At 41.8% G+C, this 19,480-nt stretch overlaps 1 protein-coding gene across 10 annotated transcripts in view; it reads left to right on the top strand.

Moving 5' to 3' along the window:
• Window positions 1-19,280, top strand: part of ERC2 (ELKS/RAB6-interacting/CAST family member 2) — a 530,269-nt gene extending 510,989 nt beyond the window's left edge. For all 10 annotated transcript variants that reach the window (XR_013835709.1, XR_013835710.1, XM_079964988.1 and 7 more), the window contains one exon: window positions 18,877-19,280. Coding sequence is in view for 8 of the 10 variants with exons in the window: in XM_079964988.1 (XP_079821114.1) it covers window positions 18,877-18,975 (99 nt within the window). In the remaining 2 variants the exon portion in view is untranslated. The remainder of the gene's footprint in view (window positions 1-18,876) is intronic.
• Window positions 19,281-19,480: the final 200 nt, after the last annotated feature.

The raw sequence follows: 19,480 nt of genomic DNA, 5'->3' as shown, positions 1-19,480 counted from the left end.
CTAATCCCCACTAGTCTTGTGGTTCACCAGTGTACAGCTGGAAACCTCCACATTCAAATGCACTAGACAATTTCAAACAGAGCTCTGTTCATTGTGGCTCTGTGTCTAAGTATTTAAGATCAAGGGTGCAATCCAGCCAAATTAAGCACTTCTAAATCCCTTTGATTTTAGTGAGGAAGTTAAACATGGGCTTACAGGGTTGCCAACGGTTAAATCACCCTGTGTAGTTGCGCCTTTCATACAAATATTATCTACAGGAATTAGAAGGTGAAATTGTTCATGTCCTGGAAATCAGCATTGTTATCTGCTGCTGTTAAAGGCACAATTACACAGGCTTGTGGAAGAGTTGGCAACCATGTGTGCTTAGCTCTTCCTCATGTAAATTAATCAGAGAAAATTAATGAGTGAGTGAACTGTGCCCCAACCTATTTCTAAAATATGAGCTCCCTGCTCCGAAAACAATAATTTGGAAACCTGGTGTGAAATATAATTCTACATAGAGTTTATCCACACAATCGTACAAAGTGTTCCCCAACTGTGTGCGATTTTTCTTTGCCCAATCCTCCCAGTAAAAAAATTGCATACTGGTTCCAGATGTTTTTGCTGCAGTGAGTTTACACCATCTTGGCACTGACAAACCACTGTAAATTTTGAGGGCAGGCAAGGCCTTCATTCTATTCATACGAAATGGAAGGTGCCTTTTTTCTTTTTAATAGCTGCATATAAACTGAAACCAGGGACATAGAAATGAATGGGGTAAATGATCAGTGGGTAGCGCGACAATTCTTGGGAGGGGAATAATCCTCTCTTTCCTTGGCACTACCGACCAGCTATTATTTTATCAGCTGTGTGGAATATTCTGCCTGCTTTCACAGCAGTTTCTGTTCACAACTGGTGTGAGGCATGTGTTCCTTCAAAGAGTTGTGTTAGTGATCAATAGGAGTTTTGAATTGTTGAAAATTACCTTGCCTTAAAGGCTTTTCAGCCCAGGAGCACACATAATAAGGAGAGGCACATTTCTGTAAGCGAATACATTTCACTGAGCAGGTTACCGTTATTCACTTAACCAGCATTAAATGTAATCCTCCCTGATTCTCTGTGGCCTCTCCTCCTCCCCTTTCCCCTGTCACTCTTCATCTCCTGCGAAGGTAGAAATCCTGCCTTCAAAAGCCTGTGGAGACAAGGGAACCTTGACAAACCCACTGAATATATTAGCTGGAGACATTTGATCCGAGGAGTTTCTCTGGATTCACCGCAAACGATAACTTAAGTACTGTAACCTCTGATATATTACCTCACAATCCAAGTATTCCTAATTCGCCTCCTTTGAAATCATGTCTATCTCTTGAGCTACAGTCCGTTTAGATTTGTATCCGAGCTCTAATTTTAGTTTAGATTTTTTTATTTCACAAGCAAGCAAATTTGCTGGACTTTTCGTGACTCTGGTCCTTTTCACCAGCTTTGACGTTTATTCTTCATCGTACCTTAAAGGAAGGGGAAACTTCACTAGATGTGTAGATTCTGCCTGTCCTAGAGCGTAAGGAAGAAATCTCTTCGCTACTCACCTTCACTGGGCTTATCTTGCTGACTAGCTTATCCTACACCGCAAGGGGTTCCCCTACCCCTCCTCCACAGAGCCAGTTTGGGGGGAGTAGCAGCACACAGGGGAAGAAGAATTGTGCTAGCATAAGCCCTTCTATGGGCTTCCGCTGGCAGAGCCAGTAAAGTGAATTGGCCCAAATGGTTCTATCCAATGCTAGACCCATTGAATTTGATGGACATGACTAACTTAGGGCCCTTAATTTCAGTGGATCTACTCTGGGTAGGATTTTGTTGGATACAACTCATACGAATGTATTCAGCTGGGTCTTCTTCAGAATAGATCCATTTAAATCAATGGACTGGACATCAATCATGACTGTTAATTGCAATAAGTTTACTTTGAGTACGACTAGCATTGGATACAACCCAAAGGGCTGATTCTTTGCTTTAGGCTAGGGCTCCTTGGGGGTTGGAGGAAGTGTGTGACATGCATTGACATATACCCAGGTATTGGTAGTGATGGGGGAAAGGAAAGCTTGGGAGGGAAGGAAAAATCAGTTGTATTACAAATACTGTAACATAGGCAGTACTGGGGGAGCAGGGGCGGGCGCGCATTTGTCGCCTCCTCAAACAAGTACTTTACCCCTCCATCCCCATTGCTGGAGCCCTGTGGTTACTTGAAGGAAAAGCATTTTTTACACACACCCCTTCCATTTTACCCAAACTTCTGAGCTTATAATTGCTGCGCCCCTTTACTGCCCAGTTCTGCAGCGACAATCATGCCAAGATAAAGTTGCATGCAACAGAATTATTATTAATAATAATTTATTAATTGTCTTTTAACCACCATCTTAAGGTGATTTGCACCTTAATAAGATAATTAAAAACAGTTTAAAACACAAATACAACAAATGCATTTAAAACTGGCATTCTGCTTCCTGGCAGAACCAACCAGGCACATTCTGGTAAGTGGAATAATGCTCCTCACACACAAACACAATGCTCACCTGGGCAGCTCTCTCTGCCTCAGGAAAGCCTCAGGGAAGCTCATCAGGAAAGCCTGGTTCACACACTGAGTGCAACAGGCATGAGGCATTACAGAAAGGCTCTGTTGACATACACTTAAGATGACTGCATTTCAAAGAGCAGAGCCTAAGGAGGCAGGTGTCTCCAAAGGGTGCTGACAACAGTGAGGAAAGGGACCTGGGTGGTAATTCCTGCCTGTATACACGTGGCCTTTCTGATGCTCTTAATTTCTCTTCTTGGGTTGGGTCCTAGTAAAGCCTGCATTTCAAGGGCTTCAGGTGCCAGTTTAAATGGGAATAAATGCAATTAGAGACTGTAGCGTTATGTCTTGTGGAGCTTTTTTGCAGCCCATTCCTCAAAGCACTTGCCCTGGCACAAATCCCCCTGAAATTTTACCTTGTACATTCTGCACTATTCTATGTTACCTCTAGTCATTTTATATGATTCATTTTTCTGAAAAAGGGAAATCATAACATCTTTGCTCTCTGTTTAGCCAAAACAAGCTGTTCAAGAATGTAAAATATACCATTTTATTGGCACTGGCTTAGCAGTGAGTCAGTAGACTTATTGGGGGGGGGGGAACCCTACAACTAAAATTGGATTCTAAACTTCAAAAATTTATGACAATTGCTCCTTCTTGTGGCTTGACTGTTGACATATAATTAATTTGGGATTTTGTCTTAAGGTTTCCTGTCTAGGTTTGTAGCTGTCACAAAAATATCCTTGAAAGTTTATCTAACAGCTGGAGCACTGTGAAAGTCTATTGAAATGTAGCAAAGCAGACTAATGTTTGAGGCAGAAGGAAGTGTTCATAGCATGATGGAATTAAGGTGCAGAAATAATATAACTTTCAGCTTACATCTAGGACCTTGGGCCAATGGCCATTTTGTATCAGTAATTTGGAGGAGATTTTATCAAATTTATTGGCCTGCTGAAACTGAAAAGTACTTAGTAATAGTAAGTACTATTAGTGTGAAGCTCCCAGCTGCTAATGACAGTGGTTTTAAGAGTGTTGATATACCACCAATTGCATTTGGATAGCCATTAATCTTATACCCTACGTCAATGGTTCTCAAACTTTTTTCACTGGGCCACACTTTCATGATAAATATTTGCTCACACCACGCCAATTTTTTCATTAATAAGAAATACATTGGAAAATACAATTCAGATTGTCCTCAGCATCACTTGATGTTCTTGCTCTCATTATGAAAAGATATCTGTCCATATTCTGTAAATAAATACAAAAATGATACTATACTATGCTGAAATGGTTAGATGTTTCTTTGATTATTTGTGAACCTTCCTTCCACACTTGGCATCCTCTCCAGCCACAATGGTGTGGCGTTCCATACCCTTTAATATCTCTACGAAGCTGCCAAGTGGAGTCATCCAGAGATGTGGAGTGTGTTGTGATCAATGACATGCAACTCTATTTCTCCTTTACATCTATAAGTGTGGCAGTGGATGTGCTGTATCAGTGTCTGACTGCAGCAATGGAGTGGATGAGGGCAAAAAAACTGAAGCTCAATCCACTGGTGCACAGTTAAGGGGCATAGTTGAGTGAAGTTCAACCTGTTCTGGAAGGGGTTGCATTCCCCCTAAAGGAACAGGTATGGAACTTGGGGATACTCCTGAACCCATTGCTGTCACTGGAGACACAAATGGCCTCGGTGATTCAGAGTGCCTTGCATCCGATCCTATCTGGACAGGGACAACCTAGTTTCTTTCCATTGTCTATGCTCTGGAGAGCTCTAGGTTAGATTATTATGCCTTTGAAATCAGTTCAGAAACTGCAGCTGTAATGCATAATTCAGTGGCCAGATTATTGATTAGGACCAGAACGTCTGAGCACTTTGCACTGATTCTGACCTACTGCACAATTAGTTTCTGGACCCGGTTGAAAGTGCTACTTTTGACCTGTAAAGCCTTGTGTGTCTCAGAACCTCAATATCTCAGGCACCACCTCTCCTTACGTAAACCAGCCCAAGCTCTGCAATCTTCATCTGCAACCCATCTCCACCTGCCACATCCCAGGAAGGTGGGGAAGGTGGCTGCACAAGACCAGGCTTTTTCAGTGCTCCCCTCTCCTCATCTGTGAAATGCTCTCCTGGCACCAGCCTTTCCCATTTTTAAGTATCAGGCTAGGGTGTTTTTATTTATCCAGGCTTTAGATGGTTATGTTAGCCATCACTATGGTGCTCATCTTTTAGTGAGGTTAGATAGGACTTTTCCTCCTTATTGGATATTTGGGTGAACATCTTAGGAATTTTGTATTGTACATTGTTTTTCTTTTCTTAGTCACTTTTTACAAAAAAAGTCTCAAACAAATTCAATCCATAATATAATAACACTACTCGTTTAGGAGAAAGCACAGTCTCAGGTATGTAGGCTCTTGCAGGCTTTAAAGGTTACTTCTTAGATTTCTTAGATTAGAGATTTCTTAGATTTCTTAGATTTCTTAGATTTCTTAGAGGCTTCTTAGATTAAGGTGGGATGAAGAATGGATTGTCTTGATCTTATGCCACCTATGCTATTTGTCAGATGTATAGGTTCCTAGTACAGGTGGGCAATCAGGGAAATCTTCTCTGTTTTTCTCACCCTAAAGCAAACACCCATCCCACTTACTAATGTGCTATATACCCAAGTTGCTTCTTGTTTCCCAGAGATCTATGGATACAACTCCAGAATTCATACACCTGACTTACACAGTCCTAATTACCCTGCATTCCGTGCGTCCTTGTTATTTCCAGGAAGCAATTTGTAAAGAAGACTTAATATGTGACTAGTCTTTTGCACTTGCACCAGCAACAGCTGCAAAATGGCACTCATTCCCAGTGTTGCCAAAATTTCAGAAATCAGGGGGAGAAGAAGAGGAGGAGGAAGCTGAAGAGAGAACAGGTTTTAGTGAGCAAACTGTGGCAGAAGGCAGTCCAGACTCACAGGAGAGGAGCAGGAGACAGAGATGAGGCAGACTGCTGAAGAATCCAAGGAGTCCCCACCTTCTGTTGCAGCCAGCTCCCCTCTCCCCTGGTCACCAGAACACACACCACTCTCACCACCACTGAGCCTTCTTCCCCTGGGGGTCCCCCAACTGGTGCCTCCCACCACTCCTCTGCAACCAACCAGTCCAGGACACATGTTTGCATATAACGTATCCATTCAGTAACGCAGTCCAGATATACAGGTATTCTCCATCTGAAGAAATTAAATCGGTGACTCTATCCCCTATCTCTTTTTCCATCTCACTTCTTTGGGTCCCTTAATTAATACAGATTCATTGGCTTTGGACCCTTAAGTTCTGCTTTCCCACTTAGGTTTTTCCACGCCAGAAATAACAGACATTGTTCAGTGGCAGAGTGCTAGGTTCAATTCCTGGCATCTTTAGTTAAAGGTTCTCAGATAACAGAGCTGGGCAAGACCTCTGCCTGAGACCCACTTCCAGGTAGCGCAGACAATATTGGATGACATGGATTAGTGGTCTGGCTCAATAGGAGGCAATTCCATATAGGCATATGTATATGACTTTCTGTTCCTGGAACAACTTCCACCTGATATAATTATCCAGAAACAAGCTGTGTGCACACATTCCCTCGTCTCCTTTATTCTCCCATTCTCTTCTTCCTTCTCTCATGCATCTTAATTCAATATTCATGGGTTTTGTTAAACCACAGTATTGCATGGCATTGGAATCGGGAAGCTGTGGTTTAAGCAATCCCTACAAACCAGAAGATCAAACCACAGTGTGATGCTGAGTTGATACTCTGGTTTGTAGGAATTCCTTAATCATAAGAAACTATGGTTTAGCAAACCTCAGAAGTATTAAATTGAGGTGCAAGAGAGGAAAGATGGAGGCATGTATGTCTGACTCTTACCCTGGAATCATGACATCTAAACCAGTGGTTGGGAACCTGTGGGCCTCTAGATACTACTAGAATACAACTTGCATCATTCCTAACTGCACACTGGCTAAGGTTAATGGAAGATGGAATCCAAAAACATCTAGAGGCCCACAGGTTATATATATCCTTGATCCTCCTTTCTCTCCTGCTTAAGAACCTTCTTCTAACTACTTTCCTGGACCACAGTGATGTCTGCTACAAGTTAATATTCCTCATCTTAATCCTTCCTTTTCCATTTTGTTTGTTCCACGATTATAGTGCTAAGAACGTACTGTTTTAAAAAAATTAATGCATGCTGCGTTTGTAATGTAATTACCACTGGTTGTTTAAATGTGATTTCTTTTTCCTTTAAGGAGCATAATCTGCATGGTTTCAGTCCGCAGGTCACTTTCTCAGGTTGTTACATTGAATATCGTCAGTTAGTCTGAGGTTGAATACAAATTCCCAGTGACCCACATTGATGCTGATTTGGCTAGCCAATAAATCAAACAATTGTGCTAGTGAGAGTGTGAGTTGTTTCTGAAGCCAAAATGGTAGTAGAACAGCAGCAGGAGCAGGAAGAGGGAATGATGGTAGTGAAAGAAAATGGAACAGGGTACTACAGGACTAGGTAGCTGAAGAGAGAGAGAGAGAGAGAGAGAGAGAGAGAGAGAGAGAGAACAAGCGCCAAGGTTCAAGAGCAGTGAAATTGTGATTTAGAGAAAGGAATAATACATATGGGGCAGGTGGACTTAAGAACGCCAAGCTGATGCTTTTGAAGTGGGTTTGAAGAACAGGGTTGTGACATGTAAGAGGTTCTTGTGGCCAAAGATGTCTTTCAGGCAGGCAGGCAGGCACTCTCTTGGCTGTCACTGGCAGCCTTTGCATAACCAAATTGGACGGTGGCTCCTTCAGGTGTCTGGTTCTCAAGAGTTTACAAAAACCGGGACAAAATGCTAGGGTATATCTGTTTTTAATGCAAGGAATCCTCCCTGTTTTTAGGAACTTGTGGTTACCCTAATTGGCAGGTAAGAGAAACCTCACACCACTCCCAAGTTGCGTGATCCCTACAGAGACTGGAAATAAGCATTTTCAAGTCAGCATATCGAGGCCAGTGTCTGCCTTAACTGACAGGCTGTTTCTTATTTTAAAAGGGGAACACAATCTAGATTAGATTATTTCCTTTGTGAGTCCAGTTCATTGTTTTACTGCTCCTTTCACCCATTCTGAAATGCGTCCCTCCCCAAAGTCATCTATTTTGTACATATCTTTATGTCCTCTTTTGCTGAGCAATGTAGATTTGATCAATGCGGTAGCCAGTGAATGGGGTTGATCATATATGGGATCTGAGTGGGTTCATGCCTCCTGTCTTTGTTTTCCTATACCTCTATGATCACTTAACCTTCTGAGCTTATTTTGTCGGCCATAAAAGGGAAACTATCCCTTAACTGCTGTTCTCCTTTTTTTATTTATTAAACACACAGCAGGCATCACATTGAAACTGCCGTGCAAAAAAGAAAGAAAGGTATCGATTCTACCCCTCCCCATCTGCCAAACATAATTTGAGAATTAAGTCTGCCTCCTTGACAATTGCAACTGCATTTGTGATCTGTTACTGCTGCCTTGTTTCATTCCGTTCTTGCCCAGTATTGAGAAATAAAATAGAAACACATTGAGCTCGCGTCGCACGCTGTTGCCACACTGCTGCTCTAATGGGCTTACTGACCACAACCTACGGGGGCCAGAATGTGTCAACAGCAGAAGGGCCAACCTCAATCACTGCCTGTGCTTTTTTACTAAGTTGTTACATGTCTAATTCTTTGCAGCTTAGTGCTCCTGCTGCTCTGGCTGCTCCTGTCCAAGGCTCACATCTTGCAGCAGCCTTTCCTACCCCCTGTTGTGCCACAAAGGTCCCAGCAGGAAGTCTTTCAGTGGAGCAGACAAGCCACAGTCTAGAGCAAATAGGGCATCACAATTTCCTAATAAGATGACTTACCAGATTGCAGCCAGAGTGGGGTGGGGGGACTCCGTACAGTTTTCATTTAACCACTTCCCTCCTCAAGCCCCAGGATTTCAACTTGTGTCGAAACCCTAAATCGAGCCCAAATCAAAGGGCATTTTATTCCTTCACAAAGTGTTGCCTCCTTAGCTTTGGCTGTCATAAAGTCCCATCTAGTCCTTTGCCAATCAATTAAATCTAGTAGTGACTGTCATCACTCCCTCCATCGTAGGCTCCTTGGTGTCAAAGGGGATGAACTCTACTTAGAGTGGGGTGGGATGCGGAGAGGAAGTTCATTGCTTACGATTGCCTGCTCGGGGCATTGATTCTGCTTACAGAATGCCAGCGCCGAAGTGGTTAAATGACTTGAACATGGCTTGGTTTCCTGCCTGCACTTGTAGTGGCCTAAGGCGGTGCCTGCTGTTTAGGAGTGAAAGAGAGCGCCTTGCCTCGTCCCAGGTGGCAGACAGGCAAACCATGTTATTAAGAAGCAGAGATCGCAAAACCTTGATCTTCACAAAAAAAGGCCCCATAATTAGTCCCTAGCATGAGAATAAATGGCATTCCACATCAGCAAGGAAGGGAAAAAACAAGCCTCCTTCAGATTTCATTAAGTGATTGGTAATATTGACAGTTTTTAGGATCTCGCAGGGACCTCTTTGTTATTTGAGCCACTTCAGTTCCACACTTTCTCTTTCTACGGTACTTTAAAGTTTAGGGACGTGTTCCAGGAGCCTCACACTCTGGCTTTTAAGGGGAGATGTTGATGTCTTGATAAAGCAAGCCATATGGTCAAATGGATCTGGGTAAATAAGCGCTTGTTTACACAGTGTGATCATCATCACTACCTTCTCTGAGCCTGATCCAAAGCTCAGCAAGCAGAAGCAACGCAGGACATTGCCTTTTGACAACCAAGGGATTTGAGGCAGGCTCATTCAGAACAATGTATTGATTCTGTAATGCCAGCTTCTGTTTTGCACTCGGGGGGAAATGACATATTGACAAATATGCATTAGGCCAGCTTACATTTCCACAATCTGTGTTTGGGGCTCTTGATATGCATATATAAATATATGAGACAGGGCAAATGTGTGCGGTTGAGGAGCGGGAGTGGAATCTATCAAGTCATGTCCATTTTACAGATTTGATTTACAGCCGTTCCCAGTAGGGACAGCATCCTGTCTAGGTAAGTCATCTAGCTTAGTCAAGAAATTGCTTGGTAACTTTCAAGGATGCTCCTTCCCCCAAGGGTTTGATCCATTTCATTTTATGAATCTCCTGGGGCATCTACTGTTATTCCTAACTCAGATTAGTGATTCCAGCCTTTTCTTCTTCTATTTTTTGGCAACCTGGGAAGTTCATCAGACCCACAAACTAATTCAGGCACCAGCTGCAATTTTGCCTTTAGATCCTTTGTGCAGATGAACATAATAGCACAATGTATTGGAAACAAAAATAACAAGTTGTGATAGAGCGTGTCCATATTGCCTCGTTGGGTGTGTTTTGCTGTGAAAAGCCTTTAAGTAGTGCAGCCACCTCTCCCTTAAGAGGAAATCGCGAATCCTAGGCTGTGAACACACTGTACCTTTCAAACAGCTTTGAAGCACACTCTTTTCCTCAGAGAATTCTGGGCACTGTAGTTTACCTCTCACAGAGTTACATTTCTCTGAAACCCTTAACAAACTACAGTGCCCAGAATGCTTTGTGGGAAATAATGAACTCTGAATGTTCTTTAAAGTTATAGTGTCGTAAGCATGATCTCTGTCCGTTATCTGTTTTCGTATATAGGCTTTGAAAATGTCCTACCAATTTGCACACACCAAAAGCCTTATCTGGGGATTCTTTGCACTGCATGACTATGATCCCATGAGAGGAAGGTTGGGAGTTTTTTCCCTGGCCCTGCCTCCTTTATTGCATCCCTGACAGTGTTTCCAGAGCTCTCCACTTCTGCAGCGGCAAACCCACTCTATTCATGTAAGCTCCCAACATGCTTTGGAACCCTAAAAGACCAGAGTTCTAAACTGTGTGGACAAACTTCATGAGTTGAAAAGCCTCCCCACTGCAGAAGTAGACTCTTGAACACATAGATGGCTGCAAGAGCATCAAATGCAGTGCAACATAAGGAGTGTGGCCAGGAAATGCAACCCCCCAAAAACTTTGCATTTACTGATTTTTTTTCACTAGAATCATATGAAGTAAATCCCCACTGTTCACATTTAACAAACAGTAAGTAAAGAAAAGTTGACTTGCTCAAGTCTGCTAAGCAGTCTTGTCTCCACTGAACCTCAGTTGCACTTTAATTCTACAATGGCCTATGCTTTCTTGTAAGTAGTCTTTGAAACGACATGCACTAGTAAACAAAATATTTCTATTACTGTATAATTAAGAATAATGTTTTCTTTCTATAGTACATAAGTTTTAAAGCTGCCCCTTTTGAGTACAGATTGGTAATGCTGATGTACTAACATTTCCAAATACTGATGGAATTTATTTCATTTGTTTTTATTTGATGCGTGCCTAAATTACCAAGCCTGTGTTGCTTTCCGGATTTAGCATTTTCTGGATAGAGCATGCCAAGCTTTGTGTACAATTCAAATGAAGAGATTTCCTTCACTTTTACTTAAACCTGTGAATTTTTATTGATCTGAGAAATTAAAAACAGGACACCCAAACTTTGGTTGATTTACTAGGTCTAAACAATAAAGACTAACATCAGTTTTGACAACAAACAAAACCAGTTTCTGTTCTATTGGTTATGTTTAAAAGATTTCAGTTTCAAACCAAACAGAACTTGTGGTTATTCTGTCAGATATTTATATAGCCACGGGGGCGCCATAGTCATGCACCGCATACATCATTGTATTTTTAAAATGTACTTAATGAACTTTTTTTTCTCTCTTCTGGTAACTACTTCATTGCCTTAAATGAATGCATTCCATTAGAATTTGTAACAAATGAGTACTTTGTGTTTGCATTAATGCCAAACACGTTTAACAAATTTTTAACAAGGAACCCTGGCAAGAAGCCAAACTCCTAGAGGGACACTGAAGGAATGCTATAAATTTAAACTGGATTTTACCTTTTCACTTAACTCAGCAAGTGTCTTAGGTGTCTTTGGCATCTTGGTATTTGCTGCTTTTCCATTTTGAGTTAGCTGAAATTTTGTATTTTGGGGGGGCAGGTCAGAATTCTTTTTCCGTAGCTAGTTCTGTTTGCTGGATACTTTTTAACACACATGCAACTTGAAGAGGAATCCTTGGTTATTAAATCGGAACTTTGATTAAATGTTGTGCTTGCGCGGTTTTTGCACTTGCGAAACTATGATTTTGAGCAAACTTCATTCACAATGGGAAACCTCTGTATGTTGGGACCAAGACTGCTTTAAGCCACGTCAGATCATACACTGCCATTAGGGGAAAAAAATCACAGTTTAGATTTATGCAGAAAGCAAACCCAGTAATGGTTTTCGAAAACCTCCTGATGCTGTGTCTTGTGTTCACAGCTGGGTTGCAAATTTCTGATGATGTTTGCAACTGCAGTTTTCTTGGGGGAAGCCTTACCTTCAGCTACTCCGAAGTGATGATGACATTGTTGGCTGGAATGGTGGGACTCCATTCCACAGGGTCATGTCTTAAGTAGTCCCACGGGAATCAGGTATGCTGCAGTGTGGGCTGGCGCTGTGAAGTTAATAGGTAGTTTCCAAACCGCTTGGCTACTTTGCAGAGAATGCTTCACGGAGAATTTCTAACATGCTGGGTTACCACACAGCGTTTTATAGGGAAGCGGGGAAAGGAAGCACAGAGGCTATTAGGCCACATGCAAAGAATCCTTGCAACAGTGGGAGGGTGGTTAACAATGTGGCGGCCGGATTTCAGGCATGTGGTGGGTGACCTGAAGCTGCCTGTTGGGATGGGAGGAGCAAGGCTCTTCAGAAGCTGGGAGACACGGACCACACTGTGAGGGGCCTGGTGGATGCAGCAGTGAGAATGGAATGTGAAGGGGGGACCAGCAGCACCCACCAATCACAGTGCTGCGTAGGAAGAGAGCAAGGAAGCATCAGATAACTCCAGGTCAGATTTGGGGGACAATCTGATACAGGGAGTGGTGGTGCCCTTCAGCATAGGGATGGGGGAAGATGGTGGCTTTCCAGAAATATACTGGAGGGGGGTAGGAAAGAAAGAGGATAATGATGGTGATAATTATAATAAAAATGAACCACCTGTTCATTCCTTTCCCTTCATTGGGCTTTCGGACACAGGTTATGTGCATGTGCATACAAAAACAGAACCAAAGAAGGTCATTGTAGGTCAATGTTGTTATTATTTTTTATAAAAAGCTCTTTTTCCCATTAGCAGTTTTGCACAAGACAACTAAATAATAATAATAATAATAATAATAATAATAATAATAATAATAAAGATTTGTGCATGCCTTGTGCTGGGCTTCCTACCCCAAGGAGTGAGGCAGCCTCCTAGAGAGCTCTGCGTGGAGTGCTCACTGTGGAGCAACCCCTCTCTCACAGTAGATCACTTTTATGGGGAGGAAAATCTGCAGCCTGCCAAGGAGTGTCTTGTCGTCACAAAGAACAGCTAGACAGAAGGAGGCATAGGTGCCTCCGATCTTCAGACCCTTCCTCCAGTGCTGAAAGTTTTGGCTCTGAGAAGGTTGCTCTCAGCAATGGTTAGACAGTAGAAAGCAGCCAAGGAAACGTCACCAGACACGCAAAGAGCTGTGCACAAACGCTTGAAGCTAATGTGTGCTTCAGTGCGTCCACAGCTGGGCAAAGTGTGAAGACTTGTAGGATTTTGTCCCAGATGGGTTTATGTATGGATCAGCAGCTTGCAGATCCAAAGGCAAAAAAGTGCAGATGAGAGAATGTCATGTAGATGCTGGGGAAATCTCGCAGTCATGAGGAGCTCCAAATCCACACTGAACTGCCATGTGGAAACGCCCTAAGTCATGCTTAGCAATCAGCACATTAATTCTTTCAAATATTTCTGCTAATAATAGGGGGCTATAAGAATTAGCAGGTGGGGATGAAACCCTTTCAGGCAAGAGTAAGCTGTTGCTCTTGTGTCATCATATTCTTATGCCAGGGAAAATGCAGGACACAAACTCAATAACTTTACACTCAAAGCACAATAAGGAATGTGCTTTCTTCAGTAAAGAGAGCTGACAGCAAATTCAGGTGACACATTTAAATATATTAAGACAATATGACAATGAAGTAACCTAATATTGTATGAATGGTAGTTGGATAGTCCCAGTGCTTAATTAGATATCCCATCAGATGTCAAAGTGATAAATAACTACCTGACATTCAGAAGACATCTTAAGGCAGCCCTGTTCAGGGAAGTTTTTAATCTGTGATATTTTACTGTATTTTTGATTTCTATGGAAGCCGCCCAGAGTGGCTGGGGAAACCCAGCCAGATGGGCGGGGTACAAATAATAAATAATAATAATAATAATAATAATAATAATAATAATAATTTAGATATCAATTTCCCAGTAATAAAACCATTGTTTATATTGATAAAATTATTTATAGGCCAGCTTTTGGGACATAGCTCACCCAGGGTGACTCTCAGTGTCATAAACGCAAAATAAATATAATGATATGAAATAATCACAATTAGTGGCATAGTAATTTTTTTTAAAAGACCAGTTGGAAGACTTAAAACAAAGACTTATTAAACAATTGAGCAGAACTATGCTTTAAACTAACTTTAAAATTATTACTTACTTACTTACTTACTTACTTACTTACTGAATTGGTTAGTCACTTTATCTTGCCCAGGGCCACCCAAAGCAACTTACAACCAAACAGACAGTCAGACAACCCGCCCCCCCCAAAGACACATTAATGCTAAGAGAAAAAGGAATACATTAAAAACATCCTGTCCACTTCTAAAAGGGCACAGATAGTTAAAGGCCAAAGGCCTTATTATAAAGGAAAGTTTTTGCCTTGCACCTAAAGATGTACTGAATAATGAGGGCGCCAGGCGAGCCTCCCTGGGGAGAGCATTCCACAAATGTGGTTTATGATTCTGGCTTGTTCCAAAGCTGGTAACCATAGTTTCCCAGTACATATGAAATGGGAAACTGTGGTTAATTAGAGACTTCCTGGTTTAATCCCAGGGCACTGAGAAGGGAGGAGTGAAGGAGCTTAAGGCATGGACAAAAGGATCATTCATTTCTTAGTTTATTAAATTCAGTCTTGACTGCCCAAATGCAGAAATCTCTCCCCTACCCCAGTCTTTCACTTACTTCCACGTCAGTTGTTTGCCTTCTATGTGGGCTCCATGTGTAATATGTCAGAAGAGGACACTTTAAAATTTTGTTAATGAGTTTCTCTTGCTGCAAACATTTGGAAAGCATCTGGAACAGAATGGACATTAACCCAGATGTCAAAAATAGCCTGCATTTTACTACCGTTATTAAACAGTTTCCCCTTTCACCCGTTTGTGTTTACCCTATCCCTCAGCGTCCTTCAGCAAATCACTCTGGAAAGGAAAGGGATGGAGGTACCAAGTGGGTTCGTCAGGCAGCTGGTGTCTTTATTCCAAAGAAAAACAATCTGAAGAACAGTCGCAAACTATAGGACCCTTTTACATCCTTCTGTTCCCAACATGCAATATTTACTCCGCAGTGCTGGTGCTGAGTGTTAGTCGCTTTCACCAAAGTCTCCTGAAGGTGTGCTGCGCTCAGCTTTAAAACGGGGTCATTCTTTGCGCTTCCACGTGGAAATCTGTTTTAGAGCCTCAGGTGTGCTCATGCACGCAGGTTTGGGGCAACACAGGTATGGGGCCTAATCCAGAATTCCAACCTATGGAAGAGTGCCATTGTCCATACATAGAAATATGTGGTCCTGGTGCTAGAAACCCCGAGCCCTGTCATACAGTCTTTCTCTGTACAGCCAGGATGGGGAATCGATGACCCTTCAGATGGTGTGGACTCCCATCAGCCCCATCCAGCAATGGTGCAGTTTCTACAGCAATGTCATACAGGTTGTCACGCTTCTAGCTGCGCACTGAGGGCGAGAGAGAGGAGTACTGGCAGTGGTACCTTGTGAATGGATGTTTCCCTCAGAATGTGACCCTAAGTTACTTACTAGGAAAATAGGTTCCCCTGAAATCAATGTATGAGTAGGTGCTTTGTTTTTGACTGGAATGTGTCAGCGTTGTGTGTTCTGCATATACAGTAACCGGAGAGAAAGAGGCAAACTGCATTCAGCTGTAGCAGGTGTTGGAAAGCAAGATTCTTCTTCCTCCCTCTTGCACTTCTCCGTTTCTCTTTTTGTAGAAATGTGTTCAATTTCTTGATGAGTGGATCAGCCGATAGAGAAGAAGTTCATTCAAGTATTTTGATACTGTTTGCTGAAGTCTGAAGGGACAGCTAAATAACAAATCTGCCTTCTGCATTTTATTGCTCATCCCCATTCCTTTATTTGAGAGGAATGTTTGCTTCAACAGCCTCAGTGAGTGTGAAGGGATGCTTTGGCTTGTAAAACATCAAAAACATTGGGAAATTGCAAACTTTTTTTATTCAGCTCCCAACCTGGTGCAAAGGGGGGGGGGAAGGGGTCGTAGATTGTTCTTATAGTTGGAACATGTGCTTCTTGTTAATTCACATGGGTGCTTCCTGTGTATATATATCTCTTGGAGTAATCCTTGGTGCCCAAAGAATGGGAACTATGTAGTTTGCAAAATGCAAAGTGTGCTTTGACTTACAGTTTTCATAAAAAGTTTGCAAAGGTTTTATGTGCCAGAACTAGTAACTTGATCTACTTCAGGAACTCCCAAACTTTCCAACTCTGTAGAAATCACTTCTTCTTGTGCCAGAGTTGGATCCGAACTTGTAATGAAGTCAATGGGAATCTCTCCATTAACATGAAAAGGTTTTGGATCAGGCCCCAAAAGTGTTAAACTGTTTGCAGTTTTCATTTACTTCTCCAGTATAGATGATAAACCAATAATTCTGCTTGAGAATAACCCCAGCTAATTACTTAAAAGTACATGTAATTCACATACTGTTATTGTTGTTGTTGCAGCTGTTGTTTAATGTTTTAGTTTTGCAGGCTTTTACAGTTTTAACAGGATTGGATTAATGCCAAGGATTTAGATGTGCGAAGTATGAAATATTGGGACATATTGGTGGCAATTGCTTAGGTTGTACGGTTAGCACATTGAGTGTCAACAGGAGAGATAGGACTATACCAGCTCCAAGTTTCTATGACTCTTGGCCTGGATGCATAGTCCCAAATAGTTTTGTTTCTGAGAATTCAGAAAATACTATTTACCACATTCCATTTAAAACACACACACACACCAGGGCTAGCAACTTGAAAGGTTATACAGTGGTACCTCGGGTTACAAACGCTTCGGGTTACAAACACTTCAGGTTACAAACTCCACTAACCTGGCAGTAGTACCTTGGGTTGAGAACTTTTCCCCAGGATGATAACAGAAATTGTGCGGTGGCAGCTGGAGGCCCCATTAGTGAAAGCACGCCTCAGGTTAAGAACGGTTTCAGGTTAAGAACGGACCTCCAGAACAAATTAAGTTTGTAACCTGAAGTACCACTGTACATCATCTCTATATTATGTAACCTGATGTAAATTGTCCTTGTATGTTGTCACATGTGTATTTTTTAGGTCAAAGAAAAACTTTTAATATCATCTTTTCAGACACATCATTTATTAAAAACTACAGACAGAAGCATGTTATGCTCAGTGTTGTACTATTCACAGACATATTGGAAATGCATTTTATAACAGCATACGGATACTGTTAGGTAATTATATGGATAATGTCTGAACCACAGACTTACTTTTAACGTGCTAATAAACTATGAAGCATTCATTTTTAATTTTTTCCTATGTGATGGAAGGAAAAAAGCATTCTAAATAAGACTATTTCCAGTACTGAAGTAATGCATATTGTTTTTAGACTAAAGAGGGAAAGACTATACCTTGATTTTACATTTTGCTGCAATTGGTTAGGATCCAGATTTCTAATTTATGTCACTTATCTTTGGGGAAAGGCTGTGGAGTCTACAATAGTTATTGGCATAGGTAGCACAATACTGAACCAAGGTGCCTTTGAAGCAGAAATGTGCTTTAAATGTATGGTTTGTACACAGCCCTTGAAAGAACTGTATCAATCTCTAAAGCTATATCTGTAGATGTGGTCTCCATGGCCAAGAGCACAAGTCTTCAACTGTGCCTTTCCTGGACAAGGATAGCTTAGCCACTGTGACTCATGCACTGAGTGACAACTGAGGCTATTTTAGTACCTTCTGTGTGGAGCTTCCCTTATGACGGGTTTGGAGGCTGCAGCTGGGGCAGAATATCATGACAGGTGATGAGTGGTGCCCCTTACACTGTCTTCACCCCTGTATTCAACTGGAGTTACAAATGTCTACAGTTCTGGCTTCTGATGCTTTAATACATCAGCTTTCCTACACCACTTTCAATTTGAATTTAGCCTGATCTTTTATTCCCCTTCCTTCCTTCCCTCCCCCTCCCCTTTTTATGAAGATTACCAGCTCTGGGATCCCACAGCTAATTCTCCCCTGGCCTCCTTGCTGGCCCAGATAGGACTAATTTAGCCAGCTAGCCCTGGTGATCAGCTAATGTTTATTGGATGGATTCCCCCCTAAATTGATTTTAGAACTTTGAATTTATTGTTATCCACACTTTTATACTGTATTTTATGCTGTTTTTGGTTGTGTCACAATCGTTTTAAATTTGTTGTTAGCCGCCCTGAGCCCAGTTTTCTGAACCGGGAAGGGTGGGGTATAAATACAAATTTATTATTATTATTATTATTACATGGGCTGAATCCCAAGAATATTCTACAAGTAGAATGACTTCCGCTCATGCAATGCAGCTTCCTTTTCTCCTCCTCCAGGGGTTGTAGGAACCCCCCAGAGCAGGGTGTGTTTTTTTGAGGGCGTGTACAGGCTATATTGGGAGGAAGGAGAGGGAGAGTAAGTTCCATTGCATGAGTGGAAATAATTCTGCTCATGCATTATTTTTGTTGGCTGCAACCCAGTACCTGAAACTTAGCCTTCCTACTGAGATAGCTCCAGTTTCCTGGTAGAAGGGATAATGTGACCCACTTCAGGTTCTTCATGAAAAAGCAGACTACCCCTCTATATGCATCTCCATTGCAGATAACTATAGATCAGGAGCCTCCACAGTCAGAATGGTGAAATATTCCTTTTGTCTGTTTAATCATCTACCCATCACCTTTCTCTAAAACTACTCAAGATGGCATCTGACAAAACAGAAACAATACAATAAAAAGTGAAATGAAATGAAAATGTGGCTGAAGGAAGCCTTCACTGACCTGAACTGGGTCCTACTGTGTCTCCAGAAACTATGTGAGCTCACCATTTTGGATGGCTTCTTGTTTTGCTGCAGTTATCAAGAGGAGCTGGAGAAAGAAGCAAACGCAAGGCAGCACTGCAGGACGATGAGAGACGAGAGAAAAGAGGACGATTTGCTGCAGTGGGGATCTGAATGCAGTCGCCACTCTTGGAGCTCCACCCCCCAAAAGATCACAGAAGTGGGCGGGGCACATGAAGGTTGCCATCAAACAATAAGCTGCACAAACGGGTGTCCTTCTCCATTATTTCTTGTAATACGTTACGAAGTCAGATACTTTGGAAAACAATTAAGGGGATGATTGGAAATTAGAAGAACTTCATTTCCTTTAATGGGGTCGTATGAATTATTCCAGAAATTTTTTTTTTAAAGAAAACTGAGTTACCATCTGTTCTGAACATTACTAAATGAAGTTAATTAAAGTGGGATCTTTAATTTGACAGATTTGTATTAATTTTAATCTGTAGTTGAGGTTCCATTAGCTGCAGTATCATTGTCTGCTGTTTCTGGTTAGTTTTCTCTAAAGTATCACTTCTAAAGCACTAGATTATTACAGGGACTAGCAAGCTGTTTCATAATGGTGTCGGCATTAGTCATACCCCCAGTAATGTGGGCTTTTCAGGGTAATAAAAACAAAGTC

The sequence above is a fragment of the Podarcis cretensis genome, assembly GCF_951804945.1.
Source record: "Podarcis cretensis genome assembly, chromosome: 2".
Taxonomy (NCBI): domain Eukaryota; kingdom Metazoa; phylum Chordata; class Lepidosauria; order Squamata; family Lacertidae; genus Podarcis; species Podarcis cretensis.
The sequence above is the reverse complement of the archived record's forward strand: the minus strand, read 5'-3'. Positions and strand labels throughout refer to the sequence as shown.